Raw genomic sequence first — 24,054 nt, 5'->3', positions numbered from 1 at the left:
TGTGAAATTTCATTTTCCAGAAAATACTGGCCAAAATTAAAATCTCCCCAAGTTCTGCAACCCAGAGATAACTAGTGCTGATATTTTAGTATATAGATAATCAGAAGTTCCTCTAAGCATCTATATACTATTGCTATCACTTTTTTTTTAACAAACTGGCTTCTGTTATGCAAAAGTGCATTACGGGACTGTCTCCTCATCAATGTATAGAGACCACTGGAGGCTATTTTATGGCCACCCGATAGTGCAACATATGAATGCACCATAATATAAGCAATCTAATCGTGATAGACATTGAGATTAATCCTTTCTTATGTGTGTAATTATAATCAATACAGCCATGGACTCCACTGCTTTATTATTCCTTTGGATTAAATTTCTAGAACTGAGATTACTGGTTAAAGAGTATGCAGTTCTGAGACTCTTGATTTTCAGGGCCAGACTGTCCTCCGGAGAGGCCACACCAATCACTTTTCCCATCAGCAGCCTGTGAAGGTGAGAGATCAAACTCGCTGAGGATGGAAAATGCAAGCTGGCTACTCTGCCCCATGTAGGGGCATTATCTGGAAATCCCCAAAGGCATCAGCATGCAGAACAAATAGTGGCCGGAGGTGGGGAAAGGACAGGTGGGAGGAGCTCCAGTGAACACAGCGTGGGGGAGGAATGAGGCTCCTGGGGTCTCCCCAGGGTGTCCCTCCGCTCAGTGGGGCATAGGGTGCCCAGAGGGGCAACAGGGGGCAGGGATAAATACCTGGCCTGCGAATGTAATCGCTGCAAGCTGCCTGCCCTTCTCCGCAACCAGCCGTGTGACTCTGGGAAGGGGCTTCACCTCTATGGGCCTCTGTTATTTCTATCCGATCTGTCTGATGTTCTGAATTCTTTCATCTCAGAACCAGCCTTAAGATGAGATCAGACAGATTTCCATCCTCTCTCCATTTAACAAGTCATTTACCTTTCTCTGGTCTCTTCACCATATCCATTTTTATAAACTCTACCTCCATGAAGAGGCACACCACCCCTTTTTCGGCTTGTTTTTGTTACGCAGCACCGATGCCACCCTAGTGCTTAGCAGGAGAGGGCGGATCCTCATTGGAAGGTAAAGACATGTTTTTCAAATTCAGCTTCAGTTCGCCATCTGAGAGCCCCTGGCATTGCTGACGTCCCCCTTCCCACCAGCCCTGTGCCACAAGTGGGTCTTTCGCATTTGAGTCAGGAAAGCCAAGCCTCAGAATTTACATTTTAGTCTAAGTTCACCCATGAGTAAAAGGCAGAGCTGAGATTCAACCTCAGGTTGATTAGACTCTAAGTGCCATCGCTAATGCCCTCCACTGTCCCTCCAACCAGCCCCCTGGAAGGATTCTTCAGTGCTCAGAAATTTAGAATCTCTGGTGCAGCGCTGAGAGTTAGAAAAGCATAAAGTCACCTGGATTCCTCCGATTGGTCATGCTTGGCTCAGGGACCTCGAAGCTAATTAACACGTCTCTCCCTAACTTTTATCATCTCTAAAATGGGCAGCAAGAGAAGTAATGAGCAGTGTCGGCAAAACCTGCTCAGCCTCTTAATCATCCATACAGTACTTCTCACCCAGGAAGTAGGCAGTGAGTCTCCTTTCCCCCTTCCAAGAACCAGCATCTATGGACCTGGGTTACAGATAGATGAGAGTGAGCTTCTGTGATCCTTTACCCCAGAACATATCCCAAACCCCCAAATCTACTCCCACCACCACAATCCCAGGTACACGTACTTGCTGATGCCTGAGGTAACCAGGTCTTGGTGATACCTGGACTTGAGTTCTCTGGGGCCTGTGCCCATCCCTTAGCAAGCATGTTGCGGAATCAAGATGTTTCAATGAAACATGAGTAAAGAAAAATCTCAGGCTGACTCTGATGACTGCCCCTCATCCTAAAAGTAAATGGGCTTAAAAAAAATGCCAGTGGGCTGGGTGCCCACTGGGCCCTGATGCCAGGCCTTGTCCCTGGGCTCAGCTCTGCCCAGTCCCTAGGGGATGCTCGGGGCTGCAGGAGAATGGGTGGACAGGCAGAGCAGGGACACACAGAGTGGAGAAAGAAGGGGATGCTGGGGAATGACCTGTGGACATGCCCAGAGGGAGTGATGGCAGCTTTGGGAACAGAGCCAGCCCGAGAGGACCTGGCCAGTGAGAGGTCTGACTCAGTGCCCTTGCTGAGCCAGGAACAACACCTGCACTGCACCTTTCTGTGAATCAGAAAAAGGCACCGCCTCTAGGTGTCAGCAGCCTGCACCACACACCACACAGAAAAATACCTCCAAGGTTCCAGTGCTCTTGGGCTCCTGAGAAAAACACAAGTCGATGGGTTTCCAAAGAAGCCATGTGGTAGGATGGGTACCACAGAAAACCTTTGTATCCTGGTTGCAAGAACTTCCCACGGGTCCACAGGTAGAAGAGGAGGTCAGGCAGTCAGTGGGCCTCAAGGACGTTGATACCCCGGCCACTCCAGATTCCCCCCTTTTTTCTTTTTCTGAATCTTTGAAAACAAAAAATGCGGTGGGCACGGGCCCCTGCTGTGTTTCCTGCAGGTCCTCAATGGTCCATGCCAGAACCGTGGAGAAGGGAGGGCAGAGCCACAGCCGAGAGGACAGGCTGAGCCATGGCCTGGGGTGTAGGGGCCAGGGCCAGTCCATCTCTGTGATCTCAGCACCTCACCCTGTGCTTGACCATAGTTGAAGCTCAGTACATCTTTGTTCAAAAAATGGATGTACCTGGAGCAAATGTATATATGGGACCTTTACACAGTTATGGAAATCACATGCCCAGCTAGGCAGGACACGGCCAGATTGGGAGACGGCGGCGATCAAGGCCCATGCTTGGTGGTCTCAGGGAAGGACATGGCTGGTGGTTGAGGATGAAGGGGGACATTGATAACCTTCTGCACATTTAGCCTCCCACATGGGACCAGGCTAGGCCTGGGAAGGAGGCCACAGGTCCCGCAACAGGGCGCCCAGCCCTCTGAGTATCCTGAGATGCCTTCCCTTTAGGCCTCTCCAGTTCTGTGGCCCCGAGATCAGTAGCTGTCAGAGAGGCCCCTCCTTGCAGGGGTGACCCAGCACCAGCCCAGGGAAGGCCAAGCCTCTTCAAGCCAACACAGATTATTTCCTCTCTCACTACCTCACTCCCTAGTGGAAAAAGCAAGAAAACAAAATTCCCCTGAGCAACCTGAAACCCCATGACCCCCCAGCCAGGTGGCAGGATCCAGCCCCACTTTGTCCCCCTGCCTTTCCTGCAGCTCACCTATGCTTAAGCCCAGAGGCAGCCTCAGGGGTTATTTATAACCGTGTCAGAGGAGAAGGAGGCAGGAAGTAGGAAATGATGAAGGAGGGGGCAAGGAGCAGGGGTAGGGGCCAAGTGAGCCTGTTGGCTTGGCCTCTACCACCCGCCTGGCCCATGGTGTCCGGCCCCATGACCGCGCTTCTTGCCCAGCCTACACTGCCCAGCCTCAGAGCCCCCTGCTGCTCTCTCACCAGCCAGGCCCCTTCTCCAGACCCAGGTGGAAGCAGTTTCACCCTGGCCACAGTCACATAGGCTCTCCAACTGGAGTTAAGGTGCAGGAGGGGGCGGGGCAGGAGGCCCACGCCCGTGAGTGGGGCCAACAAACACCCAGCCTTTCACCTCTCCGGCCCCGCCCGCACTGTTCCCTTTCCTTCCCTCTCTCGTTTACATACTCTGAAAGCCATAGGCTGAATGGTCAGGGTTTAGGGCCCAAGACTTCTCATTAGCTGCGGCAAGGACCCTTAGGGGGGAGTTAGGTCCGAGTGAGCAGAGCTGGCTTGGGGCCCTATCCCATGGGGCCCTGGCAGCTTCCCCTACAGCCCCATGCTGCACTCTAGAACCCTGATGAGGCAGGACTCTCTGGCACACCTGTCAACATGCTTAATGTCCTGCCTGGCTGGGAGTGACCATGCTTGCTTTTGCCCAGAGCCATGAACCAGGAGATGGAGCCCACATTTGGCCACCTCAGACCCTGTGTGTCCTGAGGCAGAATATCCATCATTCGGTTCATTCACCAAAACATTCCAAGCGGCCCCTGAACATGCAGTGCCATTAACTTTCAGACAGTTTTGGATTAAGTTAGGCTATACTTTTTGGCTTTGTTTTGTTTTGGCTTTATTTTGTTTTAACACACCATCACCACCTCAGTGATTGTCTAAGACAGGTGTTCTGAATTGGGTGGATGGGTGATGATTCTAGATGGCCTTCAGGAGGGCATCAGAAACTCTAGAAATGTGTATGTATAGCTGTAATCGGATTCTCAGAGAGGCTCCTGTCTAAATAGATGATTAAGACATCCATCTAAGAGAAGAATAGACCAGAGACATAACAGCTCAGGCTAAGTCCACTTGAGACGCAGGAGGAGGGGCAATAGGTATATTTCCCTGCTGCGCATTACTCTCTCTCACAATCCTTGTTCCCTGGACTTCCAAGTGATAAATACCTCATCTTCACAGCAGCCACATTTTCCTTCCATCAAGCCTCTAATGGTATAAACAAGATACTAGGATTTAAAAACCTGATGTGTGCCCATAACTAAACCAAGTAAGATTATAACACAGGTCATGAGAAGAGGATGGATCCTTAGGTCTGGCCAGTGTTTGGCCTTGAAGATCACTCCTCCCTTCTCCTTTTTCATCCATCCCCTCGAAGGTGCCCACACAGTGATGCAGCCATTTCTGTTGGGCACTCCCCAACCAGCAACTTCCTTTGCAATGCAGGCGGTATTTCTTCCTTTCTCCTTATCTACTCAGTAATCACTGGACAGACAAGTGGGCAAAGGTGGTTTTCAAAATCCTCACCTGGGCGGTGTCTCACCTCCAGCATTTAGAGGTGCAAAATTAGTTCCTTGATCAGATGTTTAGGAAACAATGGATGAAACAAAGCTAAACATGTTACCGTGCAGCAGGGTTTCTCCTAGCCTTTACTATGCTAATAGTTACTGCATATATCCAAGAGGGGAAATACAATAAGCTTCATAAATGTGTTGGCCTAAAGAACGTTTCTTATGACCGGTATTAGGAGGATCGCACCCTGGGAAAGAGGACCTTCGGCTTTCCCACAGTACCAGGGCATCTTCCCTTCCCCTATCCTCACAGCTCACCTGTTACATTACATGAGGTGGCGATGCTGAATTTCTACCAAGAATTCTGCCTTCGTGCTTCTAAGCCAGACAATGAGGTACCCTTCAGGAAGGACCCTGGAACTCATTATCAGAGGATGGATCAAAGTCTGATGGCAAATTTGGAGGTTCCCATATTAAGGCTTTAAGGGATTGGAATCTGCAAAGTGCTCTCAGGAACACCAAAGTCAGGATGTACAGCAAAGGGAAGTAACTGCCATCTTTCTAGCTTGGCAGGAGAGCAGGCAACAAGCCTTAAAAAGGGGGAAAACAAGCTGAATTTGTCTTTCTCTGGCATCCTAACTGCTTACTATTCTGACCAAAAATACAGACATTGGCCTTAAGACAAAAAAAAGTTGACAAGTAAAGGTAACAGAGGTCTAGCCTGCAGGGAGACTCAAATAACCTTGGTCTGAAGTTCTTTTTATACAGAACACAGTCTTACTGGCTAAGGGCTGTCCCGATGACCCATTCTCAGTATTTGTTTATTCCTGTAGTTCACCCACATTTATTGAGCACCTACTAAGTGGGATGGCCTGTGGTCAGAAATACCCATCAATTTCCAGGCAGCAAGGCTATTCTTAGTTTTCTGGTGCCTATTTAAAGAGTGTTAATCCTCTCAACCTCCCCCCTGCAATTAGATGCATACCATTTCCAACCTGGCATACGGACCTCTCCCAACTGGGAAGGCAGAATGAACAAATGCTCTCCCCACCCTCCTTCACTGGGCCGGGGAATGTGGCCTCGTGGTCTCGGGCAGCCTGGGAATCAGCCAAGCCAGAAGAGAGATGCCTGCTTTGCCTGGACCCTTCAATCAGAGCTGGAGGCCAGGGCCTTCCTGTTCTGGTCCTTACTGGCAGCAGTGAGGCAAAAAGTCCTAGCAAACAAAGGGAGAATCCGGGGGATGCGACACAGTGAGATGGAGAAGAAAGACCCAAGACCAGGGACAGACGTGCCAGCTCAAATACCAGCCTTGCCTTTGCACGGCTGGGAGACTTTGGGCCTAATCCTGTCACCAAGAGCTCAGACTCTTGGAGTTGAGCATCCTGGACTCATATCCTGGCTCCAACTACTAGCTGAATTTTAAGCATAGTTTCTAAAGTGTAGGTTTATAGTAAATAATAGAATTAATATATATATATAAAGTTTTTAGGACATCTATCAATAAATATTAGCTGCTTTCATATTTATTTCCTCTAAGCTCAGATTTCTTCATCTGCAAAACAGAAATAAGACTGGGTGGTTATGAGAATTTAAGGAGATAATGCATGAAAAGGTCTAAAAATATAAAAATGATTCAATAAATGTTAGGTATTTTCAAATATTATTTTTATCCCATTTTCAGCTCTGTCTCTTAGGTTAAAATAACCCACCTCTCTGGATCTCAAGTTTTCCCCATTTGTCAAGTGATAGCCCTGAGTCAGCCGGCTCCCACAGCTGGTACCACAGCACAGGGGTCCCAGGGCTCGGGGCCTGAAAGTCACTCACAGCAAAGCTGAGTCATAGCCTCAGAGCCTTGTCGACCCCATCGCACCTCCAGTTTCCCCACATCCCCGTGCATGCTTCAGAAAACAACTAAAAGGAGGAAAAAAAGATGCATTCACACATATTTTCTTGACCTGCACTGTCCTCCGACCATGGCGGCCACTACCACAGGTCACTTTTAAGCACTTGAAATGCAGCTAATCTAAACTGAGATGTTCTGTGGTGTAAAGTACATACTGGACTTCAGAAACTTAAAGATTAGAAAACCTCACAAATCACTTTTTAATTGATTACAAGTTGCCATGACAATTTTGTGATACATTGGGTTAGGTATACTATTAAAATTAATTTCACCTTTTTTCCTTTTTTTTTTTAATGCGGCTATGAGAAAACTTAAAATTACATACGTGGCCAGCGTTTGTGGCTCGCAGTAATATTTCTCCTGGACTGTGCTGGCCTGGCCTTCCCCTTTCTGTCTCCCTGCTTATGAGGCACCTGGTAAGAAACTCTTCTCTGAGGGATACAGAAAAATTTGAGCTATTTGGGGTGAACATTTTTAAACAAAATAAAACACAGATGTTCACTATCCAGGTGGGGCATTAAATTTTAAGAGCCTCCAGGAATCTGCTCTGACTTAAAGGGGCCCTGAATAAATAAAATCCATCAAACTGCCAAAGCATCCCGTGATGTTAGCAGGTTCGTCAGCTCCTGAGGGGGCACATCTGCACTCTGGTTTTCCAAGCTCGCTTGTGCCTTCACGGTTAGAAAAAGATGGTTTTGGTTTTATTTTCCCAGACAGTTGCCACTGTTTAGCATGCTATCTTAGCAGCTTATAACAGCTTTTTCTCATTTTGCTGGTCAGTGCCCAACATGTCAAAACTGATTTTTCTTTTCTTTCTCTCTGACACACACACAGAGCTAAGGGCACTATTGCCTGAGAAGGCTGGCATTTGGTCTTTCTCAAATGTCCTCATTCATTCAAGATACTTTTATCTCATGCCTACTGTGCATCAGGCAGTGAGCGGTAAGACACGTCTCCAGCTGGCTCACCATGTAGGGGAAGGTACCACGTAGTGACAGTATGGTGGCTGACATTTATCAAGCCCTTACTACATGCCAGGCAAGAGGCCAAGCCTGTGACTCCCATTATCTCAATGAATTCTCCCACAACCTCATGAGGTTAAGAGTATTCCATTTTACACATAAGAAAAATGAGGATGAGAAGAATCGATGTGCCTGGGATCATATGGCTAGAAATGAAAGGAGCCAAGGTTTGAATGAGACATCTAACTGGAGGACCTGTGCTCTCAACCAGCTCAGAGACTGTGCAAAGTACATTAACAAGCACATTAGCAGTGTTCTCTGGGGACACAGAGGATCGGGGACATCATTTTGCCTGACAAAGCAGTTGGTTTTATTCATTCAGATTCTTCAACACAAAGGAAATTCAAGAAATCCTCTGGACTCGAGGTCATAAAACTGGTAACCCATAGGGCTGAATCTGGCCCATATACAATTTCTTCTTAATTGCCACCATTTAAAAATCAGGAGATTTTGCATTAAAAATTTGGATTTCTAGCTTATCTGGAAATCTGGGAGACTGGAGATCTGGGAATACTGGACTCACATCCTGATGGATTGGAGCTGGATACCAGCTGTCCCCTTCAGATGGAGCATGGACTCTCCTATTCGCCACAGTCTCCACCACTCTCTGTTGTCTCCCCCACTCCAAAGCCAAAGATGAGCTGCTATTTATCATCCCATTTGCCCACTGCTTTGTTGCTTTTCTTATAATAAAGAGATATTTTTAATACCCAGTATCCCTCCAAGGTGGGAAATCAGGAGACCAGGGAACCACATATATATTTTTTTGGTCAAAGTGAGTAATGTTTCAGTATGTTTCATATACAAACATTCAGATTCTGTGACTGGCCTCTGCAGACATTTGGGTTTGTGATCTGACTTACATGAGAGGTAAGGAAACCCAAGTCAAGAGAAAATCGTCGATCGTAGAAGGAACTGGAACTCACAATGACACCTGCTCGCCTCAGGTGTGGCCTTTTCCTGTCATACCCATTTGCTCAGAAATGCACCCACAAACATGGATGTTGGGTTCTGCAGCATTGCTCAGTCCTTCTGGTGAACATTTTCATCAGGAAGCTATCTGTAGTCATGGATCTGGGGGGTATCTGTCCTGTTGTCGGAGAGGGGAGTGGATTGTGATTACCCCACAGGGCAAATGTTTGATCTGGGTCTCCCAAACCTCCTCCTCGTTCTTGTGAACAAAGGTCCCACCAGCTCCCACACATCTTAAACAGAGATCTCCATCTGAGCTGGTCTTTCATGAGAGAAGTCTTCTCAGCTACACATGTTTGAGCCAAGCCATTAGCCAAATTTTCTGGTAGCGCCTGTGGATGAGGAAGGCCTTGTTTTGACAAATACCGAGTCTCTGTCCATCAGCTTCAGTAGCTGTGTTAATAGGGCTCAAAAAGAATTCTGCCAAGCCCTCCGACCATCAATTACACACACTGAAGTGACCTTGACTTTTCATTCTAGCTATCGACTAGGTCTGCAAGGTTGCTATGTGCTTGGCAAATCAGCCCTTCTCCAGCAGGAAGTTTGGTGGTCAAATATGTCACCCAGTGAAGTATGTCAGCTCATTAGTGGTTTTGTTGAGTCGAAGCCCTCATGCACTTTTACAACCACAGAGATCCTGACTCTTATCTTAATAGGCCATATTTCTACAGAAGATACCTCCTAAAAGGTGTCATTGATGGATTTAGGTGCTCAATTATTCAGCTAGACTAGTAGCCCCTTCCAAGGGAACTCGACATCTAGTAAGCAGTCAGGGAAATATTACTCTAAAATTACTATAAATATACTATAAATATTTTTAAAAGTTCATACATACCATACCACCAGTCCTGCTATTTTACAGATAGGAGCCCAGAGAAGTTGATATCACCAAGGTGATTCCAGAATCAGGTGGTGACCTAAAACTGGAGCCCAGAGGTCCTGACTCCGGCCAGGGCCCACCCAACCCCGGGTGGACGGGCACCGAGGGCATGGACTTGGCATCCAAGCTCAGGGTCACCGATCCATTTCCCAGGCCCTCCCACTGGCTCTTCAGCATCATCTACCCGTGCCTGTCCAGGCGGACGAGCTGGAGCAGGGGAAGGGTGGCACCTGACCCTTGGAAAGGGCAGAGGACTTGGCCTCAAGACAATGTGGGTCCCAGTACCATTTCCATGTATCTGCTGTGTGGTTGAGCCCCTGAACCACACCAGTGTTCCTATTCACATCTGTTTAATAGCAGTGATGACCCCCTGTCCAGCTTGCTTCAGCAGCATGTTGTGATCATCAGATAAGATCAAGTGGACTTAGGACCCTATAATGTGGAGAGTTAAGAAAATACAGAGTAGAGAACTTTGTTCCTCTGTCTCATAGGAGGCAGTGTGACAGTGGAAAAGCCTTAGACTTGGAGGCGGGGAGGTCAACCGATCATGACTTGGAAACTCAGCTCTCTGTATGTAACCTGAAAATGTCACATGTCTCAGAGCCCCATTTTCCTCACCAAAAATAAAGTGAGAATGCCTACTCTGCCATATACTCTAACAACACTGCCACTAAAAGCTACCATTTATTGAGACGTTCAGATTCTATGCTAGCCATTTTCCTTGAATTATTTCACTTAATCATCAATTCAGTGTGGCACACACATACTATTATTAATGTTCCCTCCATTTTGCAGATGAGGAAACTGAGGCCGGAGAACTTACCTAAGCCTGTGAGCAGAGCTCACAAGAACTGTGTTTCTAAATCTCAAAGGCTGTGAGTCTGTTCACCATGATCAAGTGTAGGTCAAAAGGGAATCCTTCCTAACTCATGAACCCCAAGCACCTTAGCCAAACACCAGTGATCCCTTAAGTCACGAAACCATGTCCTCATGAAGTCTGACCCAGGTCGCAAGGCTCACCTTCTGCATGCATTAACCTGGGGTATTGCAGGAGCCTGGAGATTTCTGAACCAAACAACCCTTCTCTGCAGGTAGCTGGGCTGTCTGGTGCCTAGCGCTCTCATTCCAAGAGGAATCAAAGATGGGCAGAGGAGAGGGGATAATTGCCATGCAATATTTAAGGTCCCTGGTTCCGGAATGGCTCTGGTCTGCTCAGGATTTCCCCTTTCCCTCCCACACCCTGTCATCCAAGGGCTCTGTTTTTCCAGTAGCTGAACTTTACCTTGGGTTCTCTGAGGCCAGATCTTATAGCTTTTCTTCTCTTCCTTACCCTGACAAGAAACCAGGCAGCCACAGGCCTGGGAATTCTTAGCACCTCTACTCCCTGTGCCATGATACTGTCACTAGGTGATAAGGTTTACGTGAACATAAATCAAAACTGGGTGTTGGGCAGCATGGACAGTCCCTTCTGTGGCAGCCAAAGCCTCCCACCCTCACAGATGGCTACTAAATGCATCAGGAAAGGTTCTTGGAGTCCCCTTCCCTCCTCCACACACTGATTTTTTAGCAACAGAGCAAAAAGGCCTTTTGGGTCCACTAGGGCTGAGATTGACACCCTGTGACCTCCTGTCAAATGCTACTTAGTGAGTCCTTTAGCTGGAATCAATATGCATCTACTCCAGCCTGTAGAGATTAGTACAAATACCTGAACGCATGCCACCTCCTCTGAGAGGGTATGCCACTCAGTCAGGACCCAACGGTGACCTGCTACCTTTACCAGCCCTGTTCTCTGCACGGCGGGCAACCTCGAGTGATCGCAAGACTGAAAAACGTGGACCTCTCTGCACACAGAGGAGAGATGGTAAACTGGTGTGGAATGAAAGAACCATTCTCAAAGGGGTGAAGAACAATGGTCTACCAAGGAGCCAATGAGCTGTTTTCAGCACTTCAGTAAACCAACTGATATCACACAGTGACACATGAGGAGGCTCCCCAGGCTTAAGAAGACACCAAGTTTCTTTGCTTTTGGCTGCAGTTAATTGGTATATTAGATGAGTATGTCAGAATAATAACTGGCTAGTATCGGCAGCTATAGATACATTTTAACTGCTTTTAATGGAAAATAATCAACGCTCAACCCATGAAATGTGATGGGTAATTTTTTCAAACATGGAAATCCATTGAAAGAAAATTAACAGAAATAGTTCTTGGTGTTGAAAAGGCTGGGAACACTGGTTCAGTGGAAAGAGCATTGGATTAGGAATTAGAAATAGGGCTCAAAGCTAGGCTTTCTAAGGGCCGTACTGTAATAAAATTGGGGGCGGCAGGGAAGCAGGGGCTGGAGAGACTGGCTTTGGAAGAAAATCAAAGAGCAGCATACAGAGGGGAGAGTAGCGAGTCAGAAAGCCAATGGGCGGGGAGTTGCAGAAGGGGAAGCATCTTCCCATATTTAAAGAGTCCTAGGCCTTGGTCAATACCGATCTGGAGAATAAACTAAGCAAGTGTAGATTCCTGGGCATCTCTTTCTTATCTGTATGATCTTAGATGAGCGATTTCACCTCTGCAGCCTCAGATCACCCACGAGGCAGCTGGGATGGGTGATGTCCACCTCAAGAGTGACTGATAAGCAAGTAAGGAGTTTGGCCCAGTGCCTGGCGCATAGTTGGTGCACCTCAGTGAAGGCAGTGATTCCCTGCTGGGGTGGCCCTTAGAAAGCTCCAGGTTTTTTTCTCTAGGAGGGCGGTGGACTATTATGTCCAGAAGGTGACTGGACTTACAAGTGATGCAGGCAGCATACAGGAGCCTCCCTCTCAGAGGGGTTGAATGTGACCCTCTGGGTGGAATACAGCCCTGAGGTCTCTCCCAAAGAATGACCCCCTTTGGGAATTCCCCAGGCAGCTTCAGAGAATTTGGTGTGTATGAAAGACGGGTTTTCAATTTCGGCAAGGGGTAACTGTTCTTCTGCACCAGTGCTAAAGAGTGTGGGCAGGGAAATGGGACCAAGCAGACCTGAAGAATGGTAAGTTAGGGAGGGGTGTTCAAAACTGAAAGGACAGCATGCTCAAGACCCAGAGAGAGAATATGAGCAGCTGCAGCTGGTGGGGCCAGCAGTGAGAGGATGAAGGGGGCAGGAGCCAGACTGGCCTTTGTAAGAGCGATTTTATGATATTCCAAGAGTCCACTGAAGGATTGTAATCAGGACAGTGGACTTCTCTCTTAAAGCAGCCTTTCTCCCTCCCATAATGACAAGACCCCAGCATCTCTCGTGGCTGGGATCCACCCTCCCTCCCTCTGCGCAGTCTGTCCCCATCCCCATGGCCATCCCACCATTCCCATCCAAGCACTGCCCAAATGCAATGACAAGGGGAGTAGGTGTACAAAGGGATGAGTCCCCTCGCTGCCACCATGAGCCTGGCCAGAGCCAGCCAACTAGGGACATCTTTGAATCAGCAAATTAAACCTTATGCACGTGTCTTTAAAATACAGCCACATATGCTTGAACCTGGGCTCATGTCAAACCTCAAAGTCAAGCAACCGAATGTATTGAAAGGCCCATGGTTTATTAGGAAAGCAAAAAAATAAAACTGTCTTGAGTTAAATTACTCCAAAAGTGTAACGAGTCCAGGGCCGCTGCTTTCCTGGCACGTAAACCCCTCCCTCCCTCTAACAACACTCCCATCAGTTTGGTCTAAGTGGTCTCAAGTTTGCCCCCTCTCAGAGGGGTGAAAGAATAAGCAAGAAGGAAAGAGAATCAGAAAGTCAAGAAAAATTGTAAGCTGTTGTCCCATCTGAGAGACAAATGGAAATGTCTACAATGCAGGGCTGTAATCGTTCCTCCTCTTCATGAAGCTGCACATCCAAAAAGAACTGAGTTAAGAAAGCCCCTCTGGAGGGCAAATTGGCAGGAACTCAGAATGTGAAATGCACATACCTATTATGGACATATAGATACATTATGTCCAATAGTTCCAATCGTACATTTGCCATAGAGAAATATTTGTACCCAAGAGCAAGAGGACTATACAATGACTTGGTTGCAGTGCTTGCTCTAAAGATGAAAAGCTGTTAGAAACTTAGGTATCTATCAATAAGGGAATGGCTAAATACATACTTATACTCACAGAGATATAGTAATATGATGGTTGATTGTAATATATATAATATGTGATGTGCCTAATATATAGTGCAGTAGCTGATCACATTTTAGAGCTAGGCTGCAGGGGTTTAAATACAGGCTCTGGTATGACACTGAACAAGTTACCAAATTTTTCTAAACCTCAGTTTCCTCATCTGTAAAGTGGAAATGACAGTAGCGCTATTGAGAATCAGGTGAGTTAATGCATGTCAATTATTAGCATGGGGCTTGGCACATAATAGTCACTCCATAATGGTTAGCTTTTAAAAACTGTAGTCCTATGGGAATACTATACATAAAGAGAATGAAGTAGATCTATACATAGATTAACTGAGAATGATTTCTAAACAAAATTACACATTGTTCAGTTTAAAAAATCAGAGTGCTTTCTGGTATTCCACTATCTGTAGTGTTCTGCTGTTCATGTGTCCAAGGAAAAAAAAAAACTACTATAAATTTTACCTATGTGGGTAAATGCACAGGGAGGAAAGGGTCTGGAGAAGAAGCTAGAATTAGAGGAAGTGATCAAAAGGGACTTTACCATTATCTCATTTTAGATAGATGGATAGATAGATATGGATGGGTGACAGATGATGGATGGATGCATGTAGATATACACACAGATATATACATGGATATAGACTGTATTCATATAATACATGTAACTTTAAAAATTAAAGGGCCAAGGTGGTATAAATTATTATTCCCCTTTTATAAATGAGGGACCTAAAGCTAAAGACACCCTAACATGCCTAAGCACACAGCCAACCAGCCCCAGAGGCAGCCCAGCTCTGCCCATCCCACAGCCTTTCTGCCATCCCACACTGCCTGTCCAGGCCACCCAGGAGTTGTCTATGACAACATCTAGAAGACGGGGCCTCCTTGTCCACACTGGCTGGAATGCTAAAGCCAAATGCAATGGAGAATTGTGTTCTTGTTTTTGTTTTTAATTAATGAACCTGTTGGAATGTGCCATTCAGCAGCAGAGCTGAATGGTTCTTGCTATTCCTGCAAAACTAACAAAAGTCCCTCCGCTCCAGCCACTTCTGTGGCCACTTTTGTAGCCTTATCTATCCAGGGACTGTGACAGAGACACAAAACTGTGGAAGAGGCACCTTCTCCCGCCAGCTAGGACCCAGTTGCCTGACTGTCTCATTTTGCTCCCATCACTCAGGCTGTCTGCATAAACTGGACACCTCGCCCTGGGCAGCCCCAACTCATCACCCCCAACAAAGGGCTGAGTACTGAAGATGTTTTGTGTCCATTAGCTTTACTTTGACTTGGTGATTTTGAGGGTCTTTTCTAGTTCTAATAGCCAAAGAACATTAAAAATCTTCCTTTACTTCTACTTATACCTTACTTTAATCATTACAATATTCCTTAAGATGATGTAACCTCTGGCCATTTTGGCTGTCTTCATATTTTTAACGAAAACTTCCCAAATCAGTAAGTAAAGCATTCTTCAAATATTTACCGTCCACTTCATGTCAGTCCCAGGAGGGGTCGCTTGCCTTAGAATACCAAGGGTAAAATGAAAGTTGAAAGATCTTTGAAGAATGGCATAACTACGAATGCATTTAGTCTTACCATTTAGTAGCTGATGACCTTGAGCAGGCACCACCTCTCACAAACTCAATGTTTTCTATCTGAAAAAATGGGTGGAACACCTACTCTTAAGATTAGTGAGTGGGAGAAAGACACAGGGTCTGGAAATGCTTGTGCCCAGCACAGGTCTGGGAACCCCTTCCCTCCTCCTTTGAAGGGCAGCTCTCCTCTTTCCATGATTCCCAAGATTGTCAACAGCCTGCACCCCCTCCCGGAGTGGCTGACTCCTCTGTGAAGCCTGATCCTTTTCATTTTCCCGAAGTCACAAAGCTCAGGGTAGAGTGTAACTGTGTGTGTGTGCGTGAGAGGGAAGGGATCCCGCTTCTTTGAAAATGGCTTCTTTGCTAAAACCACAAGTTCAGCTCTGATACTGAAAGAATCCGCTGGCACCCGTCCGTGTCACAGTTCAGAGAGATCCAGAGACCATCCTCCAGGGCTGGCACCGGGCCCCCTCACTCCAGTTCCCATCAGGCTCGGGGGCAGGCCCCCAGCACTCCGTGGCTCAGCCTCTTCCCTCCATGCAAAGAAGGCCAGGAAGAAAGGCTTGGCTTTCTGAAGCAAAATTCTCTCTACAACCCCCGCCCACCGCAGGAACCCCCTCCCACCCCCCACCCCCCCCACACACGGCAAGTTTCAGAAGGCTCTTGGCACTGCCCACCCCTTCCTGCGCTGGACAGAGCTGCTGGAGCAGGATCTGCCTGGCCACAGCTGCCTTTTCATCCCCACCCCCTTTCTACCCTCCCCCAGAGTCAAGATTCGGCCAGGAGTTTCAGGGGTAATGACTGGTGGGGAGGGGGCCACAGGCACCCTGACTGCTGCCAAGTGCTTTTCTTTCCCCCACAGTATGTTTTATAAACCAGCGTGTAGTTTATTCTTCTCCTAAACACTTTGCTGGGGTGCCGGGCCTGTAGTTGCCATAGAAACACCTCTTAACTCCTCCTCACCCAGAAGGCAGCGCCAATCCCCAGGGTCTTGGGGGAGAAAGGCAAAAAGAGACACCTGTTGATGAGGAGAAAGGAGAGGAAGGCTATGGAGGGTCCCTTAGAGAAAAGCAAGCCAGGAAGGCCATGCCCTTTGCCTGGCAACATCGCATCCAGCCACGAAGAGAAAACCAGCCAGGAAGGTTCTGGAAGAGGAAGTTGGTGGGCTGGCCTGAGCACCTTTAATGGGCTACAGCATTGATTGTTGGGGTCGTAGGGGTCAAGGGGAATGGAGAGCTCCTACAGAGGGTGGGGAGGGGGCAGAGCTAACCCAGACTGGAGACCAGAAAGGCTGTAGGCAAAGAGAACCGGGAGCCACCTGCTGGATGCCAGCGGGGCCCTGGAAGGCAGGGGAGGTCAACAAGCAAGCAGCCCCCATACACACCTCCCATTTTTAAAAGCATTATCTCATCCCTGCCTCTAGTGCAGTGCGCCACGCTGAGGCAGAACGGTTTTGGATCAGTGCCAGCGTATCGAAGACTTTTTTTTGTTTTTCTTTTCTTTTTGCTACCATAATGTTCTGGTCTGTGGGTACGCCCTGATAACTTAGCTTCTCTCTGGGCAATTTATTAAGGAGAGGTGGATTTGGGAGGACTTCTTGAATAATCCAGAGAAATTACAAGAAACTTTCTGCATTCGCCCAGACCCACAGCAAGAAGCCTAAGCAGTAAACACAGTCCGGCAGTGCCCTCCTCGGAAGTGGGGTCTCATGCTCCTGTTTCCATGTTCCCTGGGGAACTTCCAAGGTGGGAAGCCAAAAGCCAAGGGCAAGGGGGAGGCATGAGGTCTCCCTCTTCTCACACATGGAGAACTCCAAGTGAACACATCCGGGCTCTTGCCAAGCAGAAGAGTATGCCTGCACCCCACCTGTCAGCCTCCCAGGCCAGAGTGCGCGCTCCTCCCTGAGCAAGACCAGAACTCACCCCCAGCAGCGGCAGCTCCCAGCACTACCCAGGTGGGAATGTCACCAAAGGGCTGAGGGGGGACAGGCCAAGTGTAATGTGGGTGGGGTTGTCAGAGGGGAAGGGAGAAAACCTCCCAGGCCTCTAGCAACCCAAAAGAATCCTTCTAGGCAATCCACAAGCCCAGGGGCCAGCTGGTTTCCTCCAGGACAGGGAGGGGCACAGGAGGTCCAGTCCCAGGAGACCCTCTAGCAAGGGTGACCCCCAGGTCACATAAACACCCTCGTCTGCCAACTGGACGACCTTCTGGTCACCACAGCCACCTCGCTGACTTCTCCTCGGCTGCCTAGGCCCACCAGCGGTGCACCCCTCCCAACCTCAGCTGTCCCCCGCTGCCAGTCCCTTGTCTCCTCCCCTCCTCCCCTGCACAGCACACTTGTAGAGGCCCTCACCCAGGACCCAGTGGAAAATTTTCCTTCTTTTTTATGACTGTACTTAAAACACACACACTCCATTCTTCACCTCTGAATCGACACAGGCAGAGGGCGGCTAGACTGTGTCCCACCCCACCCCCAGGCCAAGTACACACACACACACACACACACACCAGGGGCCACTGGACTTGCATGCATGCACACACACACACACATACACACACACACACACAACAGAGGCCACTGGACTTGCATGCTTTATGAGCTGGAAAGGAGCAGAGAGAAGTTTTCCAGCTGCTACTCCACCTCTGGCCATCAAAACACAAGTGTCCCGGACACTCCCAAACAAGTTCTCCCAGGACACTCGCAAGGCCCTCGAATAAAAACTGGTTCTACAGCTTACTTGAGTCACTCTAATGAAGATACTAAGTCCAGTTTCGAATTGTCACCATGATGTGACCCTTGGCACCTTGATTCTTTGAGTGACAAATCTATTTTCCACTGCTTAGTCTCCCTCTCCCCACACACGTTCAAGGAAAAAAAATAGCCTTCCTGTGAATTCTCACAGCTCTGTGATAAGTGATCCCTCACACACGCCACCTCCTGCTTGCTATCAACACTCTCAAATGCAGTTCCTCCGGGGAAGGGTCAGGCGCACAGCTTTCGCTTCGTTTTTCCCCTTAAATCCACCCAAACTTGGCAACCTGTTGAAGCACAAGGCTGGACTGTATCTTAATGAAAAGAATGAACTTCGTGGGCACAGTTGATAACACAAACTCAGAAAACTTCAAGTTTTGTCTCCAACTTTCTGTGCACATGGCTTGCAACTTTTTTTTCTTTTAACTATTCATCATGCCGGTACTTTAGTCGGCATTCCAAGTTTTAGAAATTCTCTCCCACTCTTCTTCCCCAACCCTTCCACTCGCAGGAGTTTAAAGGGGAATTTTCCGTATGTCAGAAAGACCGATAGGGACCTCATGCCCCTACTGGACAGCAAAGGGTGTAAGTGGGTTCGCTCCGCCACTGTGGGTTTTCTCTACAGGGCACCTCCACTCAGCTGTGCCAGAGCTCCCGCCCCAAGCCCAGTCAGAGAAAGGAGCGGGGCTCGCCATGCCACCCGGAGCAGCGCCCTAGTCCGGGCTGCAGCGCGCCAGTGGGCACCGCGGGGGCGCGGCAGGGGGCACCCAGAGCGCTTACCGATGTCAGAGTTGCAGAAGGCGTCCTGGGGGTGGCTGGGCGAGCATGTGCACGCCTCGGCGCCCCAGTCGCCCAGGCTCCAGCTGCCCAGGAGCACGACGAGCCCGAGCCAGGGAGTCATTGTCGCTGGGGCTGCTGCTCCCCTCTCCAAAGTTGCCGCGAGCGCCGCCGGCGGGCCTGTTGTAGCTCGAGCTCGCCCGCCCGGCCGAGCGGGGCAACTTTGGGCTCAGGCGCCCTGCCCTCCGAGTGCCCAGAGGGACGGGAAGGGGCGCGGGGAGGCTGCTGGGCGCTGGCGCACGACTCCGCAGGCTGGAGAACTCTCCGAGCGAAGGAGTGGGAGCTGGAGCAGGAGGTGAGCCGTCCGAGCGCCCGCCGGCTGCCTGCTCTGCGCCGCTGCCCTGCAGCCGAGTGATATAGCGCGTGCCCCCCGGGCACCCCCTGGAGGGCGCTAGGGACCCGCCCCCTCCAACCAATGGCAGAGCCGCATTACCTCATCGGCCCTCCGAAAAGGGGGCGGGGCCGGGGCGACGGGGCGGGGCCGCCCTGGACCATTCAGATCCTTATAGGGAATAATGCGGCTGTGGCCACGCGAGTGGGTGGGCTGGGACGCGCCTCCGACCCGCGCGCGCGGAGTGGGCCCCAACCGGTGCCCCCGTGCCCTCTCTCGCCTGCACCCTCGTCACACGCCCGTCATGCTCTCTGGACGCCTCTGACCCAAACCGAAATCAACTACTACCCACCCCAGTACCAGCCTCTCTACAGGTCAGAGGCAGCTCTGACCTGGTGGAAAGGCTAAGAAAAAGGCTAATTCCTCATCATCTGTGGAAAGAGCAAGGCGGGAGAGGAAAGGCGATCACCCCCGACTGTCCTGGACGGGAGGAAGCCCCTCTGCCTTTTGGCGCTGTCTTTACCAGCCCAGCCCAGTGTAGCCCCAGGCTCTTTAGGAGTAAACTGAAGTATTCTGGATGCCGGGATGAGCAAAACAAAGTCTTTGCTCCCTAGGAACTTGCAGACAATACATCAGTAAAATCCATGAATACACAGGGTAATTTTCTGTGGTGACAGGGCTAGGAAGAAAACTAAACAAAGTAATGGATTAAAAATGACTAGGGAGGGTGCTGCTTCTCGTGGAAGAGTAAGAAGGTCTCCCTGAGGACATGACATCCTAGCTGAGATGTGACCAAGGAGAAGGATCAGCCGTGTGGCAATCTGGGAGGCGACATCACCAATCAGGGCTAACAGCAAGTGCAAAGGCTCTTGAGTTTATTTGAAAAACAGCAAGTAGAAAGGGCAGGGGGAGAGGGGAACCCAACCTAGGCCAGACAGGTGGGCATCCTTCAGCAAAGAACTGGGGGTGAACTGATCCACAGCTGGGGTAACACCAGATCCTAGGGAGCTATCCAGGATCCTAAACTACTAGCTAAAGTGGATAATTGATAACAACTAGACTGTGACTGTCATTATTATTACATCTTAATTCTGCCTTCTATTTTCTATACCTCACCTTATTCTATCTCAAGGATCCTTTTAGATAGGAAAAACACAAAATATCTACACTTTCCAGATAAGGAAACTGGTGCAGAAAGGTGGCATGACTTGGCAACCAGCCAGGAACTCAGTTCACTCATCTCCACCTTCAGAGAGATGTTTGTTTCCCTAGATTTTAGCAGCAGTTAGCTTTAACTGCAAATGCCCTTTTGCAGCTGGAGGCTTCTGTCCTTCTACTTTTACATCTCTCTTCCTTTCTCTCCCAACTTACGACATTTAGAAAGAGCCTTGAATATTTTGGCTATGGAAATGCTGAAAGTTAGGAACAATATAAGGACAAGGAACACTACTCAGAAATGCAAGTTCAAACTCTTTCTCAGAAACTCCTCTATTTATACCTCAGTGAAGTGATATTGGGATGGCAGAAACAGGAAATTTCATTGGAAATGCTATTTCCAAGAACATTTTTTAAACTCCTTCCCCCACCCCTTAAAAATTTAAGCTCTAAGGAATAGAATCTAATTTCCACATTTTTCTGCCTCACCCTTGCCCAGCTTGTATGACCCCTCCCACCTTAGCTCTAACTGTAGCCTACCCCATGGAGATCTTTCCTTCTCTGAACGTTCACTCCAGCACGTTCACATGGGTTATGCTTGTGTCATTTCCCACTCACCCTAGAAACACTTTGAGGCCTGAGCAGTTTGGCCACATTGCTTTTTAACCCTCAGGGGACAAAATAGGTTCCCAGGAGATGTGGGTGTGGGTATGGCCAGTAGCCCAGTGAGTCTTGAGCCACTCCAAGGATCCAGGTTGAACAAGGGCATACTTGGTGGGATTTGAGAATTCCACTTCTCCCTGCACAGTGCCAGTCATGTGGAAGGTTTTATAAGCCTTTCCAGACCACATCCACTTTGGATAAGCATCTTATGTATTAGAGGCCCTCTCTTGTCTTTTTTTCTTTTTACTTAATGGTTCTGTCCAAAATGCCAATATTTTCTCCAAAGGAAGTCTTGCCTGGAATATAAGTATCAGGCAGATAACTTTTGCTGAACTTAAAGCAGGGGGCTTCTTAGAGAAAGCACCTGAAACATTTGATTATGGCAACTGCTTAAGTATGTAAGTGCAAGAGTAATCTGATTGTTTTTCTAGCTGAAAGATAATGAAATTACCTGTTGCTTTATTTCCTCTCGTTCCCTGTCCTAAACTGGTCCATGCGGTGTCTTTGAAGTTCAGCTTCCCTTTCAGTTGGGAAGTTCTCCTTAAGGTCTAACCTGAGGGGCCTCCCGTTTACCCATCCATGGGAGGTCATCTCAGTCCCCGCACTGAAGAAGAGAAAGAGTGAGGTCCAGAAATCCTTGTAGGGCGGGGGGATGGGGGGACCCTCCTGCCAAGGTGAGCTCCTCCAGCCAGCAGACTTCACAGCCATCGGTCCATATGTCATGGTATCCATGAATCTAATAATATGTAAGAATTGATTTTTCGAGTCCATTTTATAAGCTAGACAGAGTGGACATGGTCTAATGTAAGACTGAAGATACTGGCTCTCCCACTTTCTCTTGATGATAGCTAAGAACAATCAGTGATAGATTTATAAACCTCCAAAGAACTGAGGCAGCTTCAAAATCTATCTGGCCTGTCCTCAAACCTACCAGGCTGACCTAGTAGTCCCTTTCCTAGAACTTCTCTAGGAAAAGTGAGTCCATGTCTACCCCTTCATATCAGGTTATAGGATGCTAGAATCTATGGGAAGTCTCTCATAGACATTTATAGGTTCTAGAAGAGGACCTCAGAAACTACCATCCTCATTTTAGAGTGGGGAAAATGTGATTCATACAGGTGAAGGACTTGGCCTGAAGTCTCACTGTCAGATAGCAGCAGAGCCAAGACTGGGCTACAGCTGTCTGATTCTTTGCCTGGGCGCTTTCCCACACACTTGTGGACTTCCCTCCCCTCAGCTGCAAACACATGTCCTAATCCTTTCATTCTCGTCTTGGAAACCCCAGCCACTCGCAGTCTTGGACCTGCATTTCAGATCATGTGTTTCAGATCTGTATTTCAGATCTATAGATGAGTTCATTTCAGAGTTTCTTGTACAGTGCCCAGTAAAGAGGTTGAGAATTTCACCTGTACTGACCAAATAGTTTCTATCATGATAATAATCCTCTCTGAGCCAATCAGAACAAATACAGCTCTGTACTCCTCAGAGATTTATCCCTTGTGTGCTTATTTTTCCCCTTTCTAAATTATTATTGAATATCTTTTGAAAACATTCCAAACATATTGCTGCAAAGAGATGCATGAAACTTTCTGGGGGACACAAAGAGGCTGAAGCAAAAAAAAGCAAAAGACCTGAGATTTGTTCCCAAAGCTGCTGTAGAAGTATAGTTGCACGTGTGGGCCAGTCACCTTACCTGTCCAGGCCTCAATTTCCATTTCTTGGATGAAAGATATAACTCAATGGTCTCCAAGATCCCCCTTGGCTTGAAAAGTGTAAGATCCCACAGATAATTCTCAAGGACAAGGACAAGGTAAGTGCTTCTGAAGGGAAGATAGACCTTGCCATTTGATTAGTGACAAATCGAATGTGCCCAGAACTGAAGCATATCCATCAATCAACACCTTCTGAGTTCCTATTCTGCTCTGTTCTCCAAGGCTCAGGCTAAACACAAAAACTGTGATGGCAAAGGCATAGTAAGGATTGGGGGTCTTGTTTCTGATACAGCCCCTTTATAATTACTTGTTCATCTGATCGCCTCTTGGAATATAAGCACAAAAAGGTCAGGAAATAGGTCTTTTATTGTCTCCATACCTTATTTCCAAAATTCACTGAACTTCTGTACTGCCTTCAGATCACAGCTTAAGTGTCACCTCCTCCAGTAAGCCTTCTCTGATTACCCTCCGAAGTATCCCCACAGCACCCTTTTCTTCTTTCTTTCATACCACTTAGCTGACTGCAATGTGATTATTTACCTTCTGGACTGTAAGCCTTTCGTGGACAACGTTGGTAACAAAGAAGTCAGTAAGTATTGGTTAAATGAGTCAAATTGATGGGCCCCACGGACTCCTCCCCAGTATTCAGATAGGCAGGTGGTAGTAGCTGCTTGAAGAACTCACAGAGCCCTTTCCCTCTGGCCAGTGCTAGGGGGCGCTGTAAGCCAGAGAACACCCATTCCCTCAGCCTGCAGTCTGTCTCGTGGAGAAGGCGAGAGAGGCAGTTCCACATCAGTCAGTGGGATGTGGGTGCCTTTGAGTGGGGGAAGCCAACCCCTGTGTCCACAGTGGCCAGAGCATCTGTCTCATCAGCATCCCGTCTAGGTCCGCAGCTGCCCAGCTTCTCCACCCCTGAGCTGTCCACATTTTAACCCAGGGGAGACATGCTCTTGTGAAGCTGCATACTGGTGAATCATGGGCTAGCGGGGGACAGCGAAGATCTGGGAACACAGCAGTGGATGCCACAGCCCCACTCTTCCAGGGCAGAGCTGACCTCCAGAAATTAAACCGGAAAAGGTGCTGACAAAACATGTGTCTTTTGTGTTGTCTCATAGAGAGACACCTCCTTTCTTCCTTCCTCCTCCCCTCCAGACCCGAGCCACAGTGCCTTCCCCCAAACCCACAGGCCATCTGAAAGCCATTACTTTCAAAATAGCCTTCTCCAAGCACCAGACAGCCCTGGTCCACCCACCGCCATGAGCCCGGGCCAGACCCTCAGTGGGGCCACTGCCTGG

General features: G+C 48.4%; 2 protein-coding genes across 4 annotated transcripts in view; one reads left to right on the top strand and one right to left on the bottom strand.

Moving 5' to 3' along the window:
* TIMP3 (TIMP metallopeptidase inhibitor 3) overlaps positions 1 to 19,252 on the bottom strand; it is a 55,457-nt gene extending 36,205 nt beyond the window's left edge. The window contains exon 1 of the mRNA XM_017652298.3: positions 18,842 to 19,252. Within this exon, the coding sequence (XP_017507787.1) occupies positions 18,842 to 18,962 (121 nt within the window). The 5' untranslated portion in view covers positions 18,963 to 19,252. The remainder of the gene's footprint in view (positions 1 to 18,841) is intronic.
* SYN3 (synapsin III) overlaps positions 1 to 24,054 on the top strand; it is a 443,027-nt gene that overhangs the window by 178,643 nt on the left and 240,330 nt on the right. The gene's annotated exons all lie outside the window — the stretch shown is intronic.

The sequence above is a fragment of the Manis javanica genome, chromosome 10 (assembly GCF_040802235.1).
Source record: "Manis javanica isolate MJ-LG chromosome 10, MJ_LKY, whole genome shotgun sequence".
Taxonomy (NCBI): domain Eukaryota; kingdom Metazoa; phylum Chordata; class Mammalia; order Pholidota; family Manidae; genus Manis; species Manis javanica.
The sequence above is the reverse complement of the archived record's forward strand: the minus strand, read 5'-3'. Positions and strand labels throughout refer to the sequence as shown.